Genomic DNA, 12933 nt, shown 5'->3' with positions numbered 1-12933 from the left:
GCAGAGGGAGAAGGAGAAGGATCAGCACGGAGCCAGACACAGGGCTTGATCCTAGGACCCTGGGATCATGACCCAAGCAGAAGGCAGACACCTAAGCAACTGAACTACTCAGGCACCCCTATTTCTATATTTTAAAAGTTTCTGAGAGACCCTGAATCTGGTGACCCTGTTGACCCTGTTTTCTCCTAAGTCCTTATTATCATGGGTAACTGAGATGAGTTATATTCAGAAAATGCTCTCTTTAGGCATTGTCCTGGTCAGAGACTACTTGTACATTAGTGCTGAGCCTAAGAGGTTGCTTATCATTGATTTCTGTTGTCAGCTCCTCTGGTTTTATAATTTGTGGCCAATGTCTAACATTTTAGTGGGCTAGGTTCTGAAAAAAGAGCCACCCTGTGTTCCCCACTGAAATGCTTCCTGTTGCCAGAGTTAGAAATCCCCGGCTTCTTGTGAAATTGTCTTTTTACTTTTCTCAGGTGTTTTAGCTCACTTGGAAAGATTAGAGATTCAAGTGAACAGATCTCATAAAAACTTAGAAGATCCACAGAGAGCACAGGCAGTCGAACATGCTCTCAGGACCAAGATTCATAAACTGAGATGTCTACGAGATGAGCTGAGAAGTAAAGTGAAGCGACGTCAAGCCAGAGTGAGTGCAGAGGCGACATTGTAGGTTTTCCTGGAGTGTAAAGAACAAGGATCATCTGGGAATTAGTACATTTGGATAATGAGTTTCACTTGTGTTCTTACTAGATTGATTTCAGCCCTTGACCTCTCAAATGATCCATCCTGTTGAATCAACTAATACCAATATCAAGCAATAATTTTCAGACGCTGCTGTTGGGCCTGGCAAGTTCTTTGTAATAGTCTTTTAGCCTGCACTCAGAGACATGAGTGTTACTTTACTCTCAGCCTGACTTGAGTCATTGGCACTTTTGTCATTAGTGCCATCTTTCCCTTACCCATGCTTGATACCATGTAGTGAACTTTGATTCTTCCCTCTTTTCAGTTTTCTCTCTAGCCCAGGGTCAGTCAGCAAGACCTGTCAAATTTTCCTATAGATTGTCTTTGTACTTCAAGTATTATCCATATATTATGTGGTAAGTATTTACTAGGTGATTTGAATACCAGGATCATTATAGTAGTCTGCTAGTTGTTTCTCTTCCTGTATAACTAGTTCTCCAGTAACTCTTGCACAGCCAAGAAAGTGCTTCATAAAACACTATATCACTGAACTTTATATAAGTGTAAAAAATATAAACTCTTTCATGTCTCACTTTGCTGAGTGTTTTATCTGAGATTCATCCAAACTGGTGCAATATAGTTATTCTTTTTTATTGGTATATAGTAATTTCATTTTATGAATAGTACACAATTAATTTACTTAATTGCATTGTTGGTGACATTTAGGCTAATTAGGTTGTTTCACTTGGGGGCTGTGAAACATTCCTGTTCCTGTCTTTTGATGTAAAAATATGTACTTTTCTATTGGGTGTATACCTTGTAGAATTTGCTAGGTCACATGGTACGTATATTATCTTTAGTAAATACTGCCACACAGTTTCTGGAAGTGATTATACCGGTTTTATATTCATAGCACCAGTGTATAAGATTTCCATTGTTTTGCATCTTGATACTGTCGGCTTAAAAAATTTGTCCCTCTGTAGAAGTGTCATAGTATCTCATGGTGGAGTAATTTGCAATTGCCCGATAACTAACACTATTAAAGTACCTGTATTGGATACTTGAAAGTCTTCTTTTGTGAAATATGCTTTTTGGCTTCTGCAAAAATTGTATTGTCTATCTCTTATTGAATTGTAGAGTCTTTACGTATATTGGATATGAATTCTTCAGTATATGTATGATGAATCTTCTCTTAGCCTGTGGCTTGCTTTTTTTACTCTCTAATGGTGTCTTGTGATGAAAAGAAAGTCTTCATTTTAATGAAGTTTGATTTAGGAATCTGACTTATTGCTTTTTGTTTTCTTTTAATAAATCCTTGCCTAACTTATGATGATAAAGATGTTCTGTGGTATTTTCTAAAAGCTCTATTGTACTTTCTACTTTCAGAATTATAGTCCATCTGGAGTTGATTTTTTTATGTATGGTATGAAATAGAGGTCATACTTTTTTTGTTTTTCCATATGGCTATCCATTGCATCCAGTACCACTTTCTAAAGTCCATTCTTTTCCCACTGTTTTGTCATGGATCTTCGGGTCCATTGTGAGTCTGTTTCTGACTTCTGTTCCATTGGTCTATTTGTGCTTGTACCAGAGGTTCATTTACTCTTAAATGTTAACACCTGTCATATATATTGTCTCCTTCAGAATTATCTTGGGTATTCTTGGCCCTTTGAATTTTACATAAATTTGGGAATCAGCCATCAGTTTCCAAAAACCTATAGTTTTGATTGGGATTGCATTGAATGTATACACTAATTTGGAGGGAATTGAAGTATTTTCAGTATTACATCTTCTAGCTAATATACATGATATATCTTCCCATTTATTTAGTTCTTCAGTTTCTCTCAGTATTATATATAGTTTTATGTGCAGAGATCTTAAACATCTTTCATTATATTTATCTTTATGTATTTGATTTTTCCTGATATTACTGTATATGGCAGAGATCAGCAAACTTTTCCTGCCTAAGGCCAGATCGTCAACATTTTAGGCTTTGTGAGCCAGTTGGTACTTATGGGAGCTGCTCAGCTCTGTGTTTTGTGAAACAGCCATAGACAATATGTAAATTAATGAATGTGTTCCAGTAAAACCTTACTACAAAAATAAGTATCAAGTTGGGTTTGACCCACAAACCACATTTTGATGACCTGTGATATATGGTATTATTTGTTAATAATTTTATTTTTAAATTGTTATGTAGAAATATATTTGATTTTTGTATATTGACTTTATATATCATAACATTGCTAAATCTACATTAATTCTATTTATCTCTCTATTCTTTTGGGATTTCTACATTTGGAATCATGTCATATGCAAACAATAAGTTTTACTTCTTTCCAACCCTTGTAACTTGTTTTTCTTGCCTTATTCGATTAGCTAAGATCTTCAGTATATTGAGTAGAAATCGTCTTAGAGTCAGCCTGTTTGCTCTATATTTTGTATAGATACTCTTATCAAATTAAGGAAATGCTCTTCTATATCTTGTTCGCTAGAGTTTTGTGATCAGGTCTTGAATTTCTTAAATATTTTTACTGCATATATTAAGATGATCATATGGTGATACACGTTGATTGGTCTTTGAGTGATGATGGCTTACATTTTTGGAATAAACCTAATTTGGTTTGATGTGTTATCCTTTCTATATAATGCTGAATTATATTTGCTAGTTGGACTTTGACATCTAAATTCATGAGATTATCTTGTGAAATTTTTTTAATATCCATGTCAGGTTTTGGCATCAAATTTAACCTGGTCTCAGAAAGCAAGTTAGGGTGTTTTCCCTTTTTTTTCTATTTGCTGGAATAGCTTCTATAAAATAAATGTGGTTTTTCCTTAAATTTTTATAAAGAATTACCTGGTAAAGCCCTTCGGGACTCTTCTGTGGGAAGGTTTTAAATTTATGACTCAATTTCTTTGATTAATATAAATTGACTAATTTATATTAATATTGTTAATATATTACTATAAATATATCAATATAATTATAAATATAAATTAATATAATTTTAATAGGAATTGATTGAATATAAATTTCCTATTTCCTCTTGGGTCATCTTTAGTAAGTTGCATTTCTCAGGGAATTTGTCCATTTCATCTAAACTCACATGTTAAAGTTGGTCAGTAGTAGTGTCTCATTTTTATTCTGATGCTAGTAATTTGTGTTCACTCTTCATTCTTTTTCTTTCCTTGGTCAGTTTTGTTAAGTTTTATCAATTTTGTATTAATTTTATTAACCAACTTTTGGCATTATTGGTTTTCTCTATTATACATTTGTGTTGTATTTTTATTAACATATTATCATTCTACCCTTCCTTCTTTTTGGATTTAAGTTGCTTTTTAGCTTCCTGAAATGAAACCTTAATTGATTTTTTTTTTTAGTCTTTCTTTTCTCTTTTTTGTATGTGAGGTTATAAATTTCCCACAAAGCATAATGTCTTAGTCAATGTGGGCTGTTGTAACAAAAATACCATAAACTGGGTGGCTTATTAGTAACACATCTGTCTCACAGTTCGAGAGGTTGGGAAATCCAAAATTATGGGCCTAGCAGGTTCAGTGTCCAGTGAGGACCTGGTTCCTCATGAAGTCTTCTCATGTAGCCTCATATGATCGAAGGGGCAAACTAGCTTTCTGGGGTCCCTTACATGGGTACTAATCCCATTCATGAGGGCTTCAATATTGTGACCTACTTACCAGCCAGAGGCCCCACCTCCAAATACCATCACATTGGGCATTAGGTTTCAGTGTATGAATTTTGAAGGATACAAAGATTCAGTCCATAGCATGTGGCTTTAACTATATCCCTTAAGTTGGTATGTTGTTTTCATTGTTTTGTTCACCCTGTACTTATCCTAGACTTTGCTCACACCCTTTTCTTGTTCCTCTCACAATACTCTCCATTTCCACCAAAGTTGTAATTGTTCTTCAGGCCAGCACAGTTTCTTTTTTTTTTTTTTTTTTTTTTCCAGCACAGTTTCTACTTCTGATTCCTGGCACTGTGACCCACAAGGTTCTTCCTCTGTTGTGAATTCATAGCACTAACTGGTCATTGTAGCATTTCTTGAGTTGTTATATAATAAATACACTGCACTTAGTTTTCTTTTTACTTGTGTGAGGCCAAGGACCCTTTGCGGTGCCCCTATCCAGTTTGGTTTGCTGCGTATTTTGCAGGTTAGAGCATCTATTGCTAATGAAGAGCCTGATCAAACACAGGAAATCAGTGAGCAAGAAGTTGCGGAAAGAAGAAGAAGACAGGAAAATGTGAAAGCTATTTTGCAGGCATATCGTTTTACAGGTATAATTTATTTTCTGACCTATTCCAGTCTGAGTCTCTTGCTTCTAGTGAGTTGGTTTGCTATATGTATCATTAGTCTTGGACTTATTTCATGAGCTTAGATTTTGCTTTCCTCCACATACACACACCAAGCTGGCATACTATTTGTAGGCATCTTGACCTACAAAATTGGCCTCTTTTTGCAAAGGTTGGTTGGGGGCTGGCTTAGATTATTCATTTTAGCTATTCAGTGTGTCAGAACTTGTACTAGAACTTCCTTTGCTTGGAGATCCCTGGGTAGCTCAGTGGTTTAGTGCCTGCCTTCGGCCTAGGGCGTGATCCTGGGGTCCCGGGATCAAGTCCCACATCAGGCTCCCTGTGTGGAGCCTGCTTCTCCCTCTGCCTCTCTCTCTGTCTCTCATGAATAAATAAAATCTTCAAAAAAAAAAAAAGAACTGTCTTTGCTGCTGGCTGGCTTAATGCCACTGGTCAAATAGTTTGAACCCATTAAGTCTCTGTTTCCCCATTAAAATGGGGATCTATCCCGCCCATTATCTATGGCATAGATTGTAGAAGAAACTGGACATTAATTGACACTCAGAAAAAGAAGTAAAATGAAAATTTCAAAATGTTTTTCCATAATTTGATATTAGGATGTTTTTGTCTTTTCCACCATTCTTCTGTGGTTTTAATAACTCACATTCAAAGTGAGCCAGAGTAAGTGAAAAGAGTCTGTGACGTCCTTTCAACACATTTGAACATGTACTGTATTTATGAGGCAATGCTGAAGCGAATGGAATGTGCAGCTGAAGAAGATCCTGCCTTTGCTGACATTTGCTGAGAGGTGTTGCCTTGTTTGCTTCAGGGCTTAGTGGGAAACTGACCAGCCGAGGGGTCTGTGTCTGCATCAGCACTGCTTTTGAGGGAAATCTGCTGGATTCCTATTTTATCGACCTTGTCCTACAGAAGCCACTTTGGATACATCACCATTCAATTCCAATCTTCATTCCCTTGGAGGAGATATCTGCAAAATACCTGCAGACTAATATTCAGCGCTTCCTGTTCTGTCTTTGTGAATACCTAAATGCTTATGCTGGAAGGAAGTACCAGGCAGATCGACTTCAGGTATCTGTCTGGAATCTTACATAGCACGTTATGAGCCCAGAATAGGCTTTAAAGGGGGTGGGGAAGGCAAATTTTCTTCTGTATTTTAAAATATTTTATAATTCTGAGCCAGATATTTGACCATTATCCTTCTCATGTGTGTTTCCTATTTATATACAAGCTATTGTCCACCTCCTTCCCCTGTTGAAACTGGATGCTGTTGAAGTGTGGGTACTGCTTACAGGATTATTCACTCCTGAATGGTGGTCCTCAGGCTTTTATACTTGACCCTTTCTTCCTTCACAAAGTAGTATAGTCATACCTCATTTTATTGTACTTTATTGCTCTTTGCAGATACTGCATTTTTCTACAAGTTGAAGGTTTGTAGCAATTGTTGAGCAAGCCTATTGGTGTCATTTTCCAACTTGTTCACTTTGTGTCTCTGTCACATTTTGGCAATTCTTGCAATATTTCATACTTTTTCATTATTTGTTGTGGTGATCTGATCATTGATTATGACTCACTGAAAGTTCAGATGATGGTTAGCATTTTTTAGTGAGAAAGTATTTTTTAATTAAGATGTGTAATTGGTTTTTTTAGACATAATGCTATTGCATACTTAATAGACTACAGTGTAGTGTAAACAGAAACGTCCTGGGAAACCAGAAAATTCATCTGACTCACTTTATTGCAGTGGTCTGGAACTGAACCCACAGTATCTCCGACATATGTCTGTATAGTTTCTATACTTTTAATTCAGTGGGTATATAGAGTACCTACTATGTGCCAAGTGTCTTGCTGAACCTTGGGTCTATATAGATGCAAAGCAGAAAATTACATAGGGGAATACTATCCATCTTTGCCTAAACTCTGGCCTGGCTTCTCAGGGTTGCAGTGGAGCTAGTTTTGGGGTAAAACAAGTTTTTTTAAGTAGACAGGAAATGAATACAGATAAAGAATAGGTGACTTTTATAAGTTAGTGCCTCCCTCCCATGCATTTAGAATGACTCTGAAGCTCTTGGTTGTTAGTTAAACTGATATGAGAATGCAGACACAAAGCATTTTAGCCAGCTATACAAAGACAACATATCTCCCTTTTGTCCCCAGGCTCTGGCCAATTATTTAGCACTTCCTGTAGGCCTTCCTAGGATGCTGCCAACTCTTAGTTATCTTTTAAATCTTTATCATTAGTTCTTTTTACAGACTTTTCTCAGTCCTTTAAGTCTCTGAAATTTGATTCATGGGCCCTATTTTTGTAGATATGTTTGAAGTCACCACCATTCACTGCCTTTGGAACTATAATCATCATATACTTTGTGTCTTGATCCCCACCCTCTTCAGAGTGACTTTGCAGCCTATCTCGCTCGGCCCTTGCAGAGAAACCCCCTGTGCAACTTGCTGTCATTTACTTACAAAGTGAAGCTGCGGGGTCAGTTGTTCCTGTTTTGTGCTAGACTGCTGTATAAGGACCTCACAACCACCCTCCCAACGGACGTCACCATCACCTACCCAGGTGAGAGGAAGATGCCTCATGAAGAAATAACGTGCTCTGTGTGATTCAAGTTAAATGAAACATAGTAAAATAGGTAGACTATATCAGTTGGACCTCTGGAGACCTATTCTGTTAATTGACTAGAAATTTACTCAGATACAAAGAATATTTTCCTTTTTTTTTTTTTTTTTTTTCCATTTTTCCTCTCTTTTGTTAGTAGCAAACATAATTACCCTAGTTCCCACCTCCTTTGCTCCGTCCAACTCTGCCAGTGTTCCATCAGTTTGTGATTTGTTGTCATTGGAGACCCCCTCTTGAAGAGAGACAGCTAATGAGGCTGAGTCATAGGGTTACTTGTGTTGAAGGCGGCCAAAATACTCATTTCACTAAGAAGCCAATTAGACAAATAAGTATACACTTAGTTCTCTAGAGACTCTTCTGTATATGGGAATTTCTTACGGCTGGCTGAGTTGTGTTATTGTTTTAGTTAAATGTACCATAGTCATGTGACATGGGCAATAATGAAAAATAGGATCAAATATTTTTAGGAGGTGGAAGTTTTGAAGCTGCCACAGATTTCACACCATAGGTTTTAGACTTCTGACAGAGTCTGTTTAGGTCTCAAAATTTCATTTGGTCTCAGTTCTAGAGCGAAAAAACAGGTTACATGAGTCCAGAACATCAATGATCTGGGTTCTGATTCCCTCAATTTCACTAAAGGAGATTGATATAATGTTTTAGAAACGGATGCATTACCCCCCTCATGGGAAGAACAACGAGCATCTCATGAAAATCTGTTTTTTACGAAGCCCTTACATCAAGTTTTTACTTCATTTGCAAGAAAAGGAGAGAAGTTGGATGTGACCCGGGTCTAGGATACTATTTTCATTGGGAACACGTCAAAAGTGAGTAAAATAATACTGTGCATAGTCCCAGGCTAGGTCCTAGGAACTGCAAAGTATTGAAAGGCTCAGACCGCTGCCTGGGGACTGTCCTTGCAATGAGAACAGACACCCACCTCATCAGGGTGGCAGGGGGCAAATTTGGATGGTGGAGGTATTGAGCATATGTTTTAGATGAAATCAGAATGGTTTATGGGGCAGAAGGCATTTTGTGAAAGGGAGTTTGTACCTTTTAGCTAAAAGGTATGTCTAGCTTTTAATGAAAGCTTTAAGTCTGCCTTACTTTGAGACTTTTGCAGAGAAAGTTCTTAGAACACTCTAGATTCCTTAAGGAGAAGGTGTTTTTGATCTTTATTTTGAAGCAGTTTGTTCTAGGCTACAGTTTTATAAAGAATATGGAGTGAGAAAGTACTGTGGATATCAGGGCTCTATGTAGCTAATACCTTGTTCTAAACATGCTAGTAGAGAGTTTGTATGTATTAAGTCAGCTATAAAGAACCCTGATTGGAAGTCTGCTCAAACTCAGTGGTAGTAAACGGAAGCAGACCCACCCTCCCTCTCTCCTGCAAGTTCTCAGCCACAGCTGCATGGTTATTCCAACCCCCCAACCCTTGCAGTCTTCTGATCTCAGTTGTGGATCCTTTCTCCTTATAATCCTGGCCTCAGTCTTGCTGACACGTTTTGTTCCTTATGGGGATATGTATAGGGATGGTGCTCAGATGTGAAAGCCTGTGTCTGGTAGGGTCCAGCAATTTCAATGCCTGTCCTCGCTTTGCCCAGTCACAAATAGGAGTCTTTACTTTCCTTCCTGCCCTGGACCCAGAGCTGCATCTAGGCCTCTAATGTGGTCACTTCCTAGACTTGATGATCGGGAAGCAACCTTCCTGGTGTGGGTCCCCAGGGGACAGGTAGGGTCAGCTTGGACCACCATTTAGAGGAAAGGAGTTTGAGACTAATCACATGTCTTAGTTCAGGCTCTTGCCTTTCAGGCAGGTGGTAAGGATGCATGGTGTGAGTTAGCAAAGTACTTAACAGAATTCTCACAGTGATCACATTCAAGTTGAATAAAGCTTTTAATAAAACAGTCTTGTTCTTTATCAATACCTGTAAATTCTCTTTTAAAGCAGTAGCAAAGGCGACTGTAGCAAGAGCTCAAGAGGCAAGGCAATATCGGAAAGTTTTTTTTTAACAGAAAGTTAAAAATATAAATGTAGAAGATCTGTTTATATATTTTTCTCTCAGAAATAAATTCCCTTTCCCTCCCTCCCACCAGGTAAAAGGAAATATTGCACTTTCTGCTCTCATGACTAAGGTGGCAGGGGTTCCAGAAGAACCTTTCAAGATTATCAGGAACATCAGCATGAGGGCCAGGTCACCTAACCTGGACCATATGGAGACAAGCAGGTCTCCAGCTTGAAAAGGCTGCTTCCAGGTGAGCGCTGGGGAGCAGAACACTTGCCTGCTCAGCCGCCAAGTCCTCTTCTGAAGTACAGCTTTCCCACCTCTGCTCCCAGCCTGGAAGCAAAGGCTGCTTTGTTCCACCCCGGACACATTTCCTACTCACAGTGGCCATGGCCTCTCTGGGGGAAGGAGGGCTGGTCAGACCCAGGGCTCCGGAAGGATTGTTCCAGTACTACGCCTAAGACCCCTACTCTGAGGAAGCTGCAGGCACACTGAGGAATAGTATGGCCATCCTCAGAGCTCACGTATCCATGAACAAATGAAGGCTTGAGGAGATTTTTAAACCTAAAGTCTATGTGAGTGTGCACTTCAACAATTTGGGAATGTTGGGACTTGGTCATTTGTCCTTTCCCAAGGCCTTTCTTTGACTCCAAAAAATAGATTCTCCCTTCCCATTTGGACTGTTGTGGGGCTAGAGGCCATTCAGGAGTTGTCCACCACCTGGTGGGGCAGGGTGACGGAGGAGCCATTAGGGAAGGCAGCTGGCTTGTCACGCCCCTTCAAGAAAAAGGTTAGCAGCTCCCCCTTCCCTTTCACAAAGATGGGCCCTCGCCTCACAAAGCGGAAGCCATACTCTCGAAGGATGGCTTGTGTTTCTTCCACCACCTGTAGAAGAACATAGTGTGGTCTCAGACCAGGACTGCCCAGAGGTATCTGCATGGAGCCCACAGGTCCCAGTGAGCCCGTCTGTCATGCTCTTCTCCAGACCTCTTGGGGTAAGCCCCTTATTCTATATACCAGTAGGCACAGGGTGGTTTGCCTAAGGTCTTTTCCTCTCCCAAAGACTGTGATGCTGCCACAGAGAATCCATGGCCATCCTCTGGGGACAGTAAGCACTCCCTGTTCTTTTGTCTCCTGTCCCTACTCTGAGGCACTTTCTAGCCCAACCCAGGTGACTCCATTCAGGGTGACTTCAGGGGGGAACCGCTGGAGGCACAAGAGGTTAGAAAGTTCTTACCAAGAGGCAGGATAGTCTAAAGAAGAACTTAAATTTTAGAAAGCGGGGCAAAGTATTTCCTCCCTTCTACTGAGACATCTCTTCCCACCTTTGCCTGTAATCTCCCAGAATTACCAGCTTGCTACTCTGGGCTGACACAGAGGCAGTGGTGCATGGCCAAATACACCCTGTCCCGATTTTTTTCCCATCCCCTGGGTCTGAGCACATGCTCACCTCTGTTGCTGGACCTACCTGAATGTTGCCCATGACCCCTGTGGACTCCATCCTGCTGGCCACGTTGACAGTATTGCCCCAGATATCATAGTGTGGTTTCCGGGCTCCAATGACCCCAGCCAGTACTCCTCCTTTGTTCATGCCTGGCAGAGAAGCAAAACATTGAGTACAACCATGAGCTGTATTTTGTCATTATCCCATCTCAGAAGCCACCAGCTCTAATGGAGAATTCACCACCTGACCCCAACCACTGAGCAAGCTCCTGAGTCTGTTAACCTATTCCTCATGAAGCTTGTCTCTAAGTAAGCCACCAGAGGGCAGATATGTCTCCTCTTTATCCTGTCCTGGCCAATGTGGTAACTAATTTATGCAGTATGGAAGTTCCAGTGTCTTGTGACCTCACCCAGGATGAGAATCCCTGTGCCTCTTCCTACTCGGGGCAGCAGGGGACATTAACTCCCAACAGGCTGGACCAAGGTAGCAAAGCTCTCTGCAGGCACGGGGAATTGCTCAGGGAGGTAGACAGCCTGACTTCCAGCCATACTCAGAAAGCAGGCTAATTGCCGTAAGCGGTATGGGACACAGCTGACCATCATTTTGTCAGATTGCAGTCGTCATCTGGGAGAGATCCCTAAGGTCCCATCCTGAGCTGTATGTGTGACCCTCCCCAACCTAAATGCCTCAGGGCTAAGTCTCTCGCCCTTCCTGTCGATTCGCTGAGGCCCCTGCTTCAGAGGGAGCCTTTCAGGGGCACACAAGCTGAAAAATGCTTACCTATGCGCAGCATAAAGTTGTTGAAGGATTGGTTGTTGATGTTCGTGAGTGTATCCTTCATGGCTAGAGCAAAGTCAGCCAGATCAGCCAGGTGCTGCCAGCGCTCTTTGTCTGACTTCTCCTCCTGTGCCAGGGAGCAGCAGGGAGAGTGTCAGGAGCCAGTATCGACACCTTCCTCCTCCTCTAGCATCTGGAGAATTCTGCATCTCCTTGTTAAAGGCCTTATTCTCCACTTCCCACAGAGGTGTTGGTGACTGCTGCCTCTGCTTGCCACTGACTGTTCACCTGGATCCCTTAGGGTCCCCAGGTGGGGAAGACCAATCCTCCCCAGCCAAATGGCTTCCTGTCTGCCATGTAGCTGATCAGGAGTCCTACCTACCTCATCATTAACCTTGCCTGACCTGGTCTCTCAGGTTTGGGATAGTTCTCATTTTGATTCCTTAACTAGATATAAACACTTGAAGGCCACAACCCTTTTTAAACACATTTTTTTAGCCTTGCCAATAAAATGGAGGTGGTAATAGTACTTACCTCCTATAGAATGGTTTTAAGATAAAACAAGATGATAATAGCTTAAGAAACAGCTCTTGGGACCAGGGTCCCCACAGCTCATTTCCTTTCCTAGTAGCTAAACAACTAGCTGCACAGGTCTGATTTAACAAAAGAACAGGCTGATGCCAGCCAGTGTGCTCTGAAGACCCCTTTTGTAACAAAACTCCCAACCTGGATGTTTCCATTGTTACATAATCGCATGGACAGTTTCTACTTCCTCCCTAGTTCTTTCAAAAGTCTAGAGCATGAAGGGAGCATGGCCACTGTTGGAGCAGCTTCTGCTCTAAGCTGTGCAACAATGGAGGGGTCATGTATCTGATTATTTCTCTGCTCATTAAACTTTGCCAGTAAACCCGATTTTAAATTTGTATCACATGGTGGTGGTGTATATGGGTGACCCACTGGCACAGCAGCACTCAGCAGGGTCTGCTACCCTTGTAACTCCTTGATTCACACATGCTAGGTGGGCTGCCTCTCTCTCACCTCAGGAAGCAGAGCCCCATCTCCAGCCACTGATGTGGTT

General features: G+C 40.7%; 2 protein-coding genes across 4 annotated transcripts in view; one reads left to right on the top strand and one right to left on the bottom strand.

Annotated features, from left to right (window-relative positions):
• CENPO (centromere protein O) overlaps nt 1-12767 on the top strand; it is a 16028-nt gene extending 3261 nt beyond the window's left edge. For all 3 annotated transcript variants that reach the window (XM_072767543.1, XM_025983950.2, XM_072767542.1), the window contains exons 3-8: nt 477-646; nt 4852-4975; nt 5820-6079; nt 7400-7571; nt 8292-8455; nt 9726-12767. In XM_072767543.1, the coding sequence (XP_072623644.1) occupies nt 477-646; nt 4852-4975; nt 5820-6079; nt 7400-7571; nt 8292-8425 (860 nt within the window). In that variant the 3' untranslated portion in view covers nt 8426-8455; nt 9726-12767. The remainder of the gene's footprint in view (nt 1-476; nt 647-4851; nt 4976-5819; nt 6080-7399; nt 7572-8291; nt 8456-9725) is intronic.
• Nucleotides 9507-12933, bottom strand: part of ADCY3 (adenylate cyclase 3) — an 81389-nt gene continuing 77962 nt past the window's right edge. Inside the window, exons 20-22 of the mRNA XM_072767541.1 lie at nt 11859-11982; nt 11103-11227; nt 9507-10519 (exon numbers count right to left, since the gene is read on the bottom strand). Of these exons, the coding sequence (XP_072623642.1) occupies nt 10337-10519; nt 11103-11227; nt 11859-11982 (432 nt within the window). The 3' untranslated portion in view covers nt 9507-10336. The remainder of the gene's footprint in view (nt 10520-11102; nt 11228-11858; nt 11983-12933) is intronic.

This window comes from Vulpes vulpes, chromosome 8 (assembly GCF_048418805.1).
Source record: "Vulpes vulpes isolate BD-2025 chromosome 8, VulVul3, whole genome shotgun sequence".
Classification (NCBI taxonomy): Eukaryota; Metazoa; Chordata; class Mammalia; order Carnivora; family Canidae; genus Vulpes; species Vulpes vulpes.
This window is presented reverse-complemented; position numbering and strand designations above follow the sequence as displayed.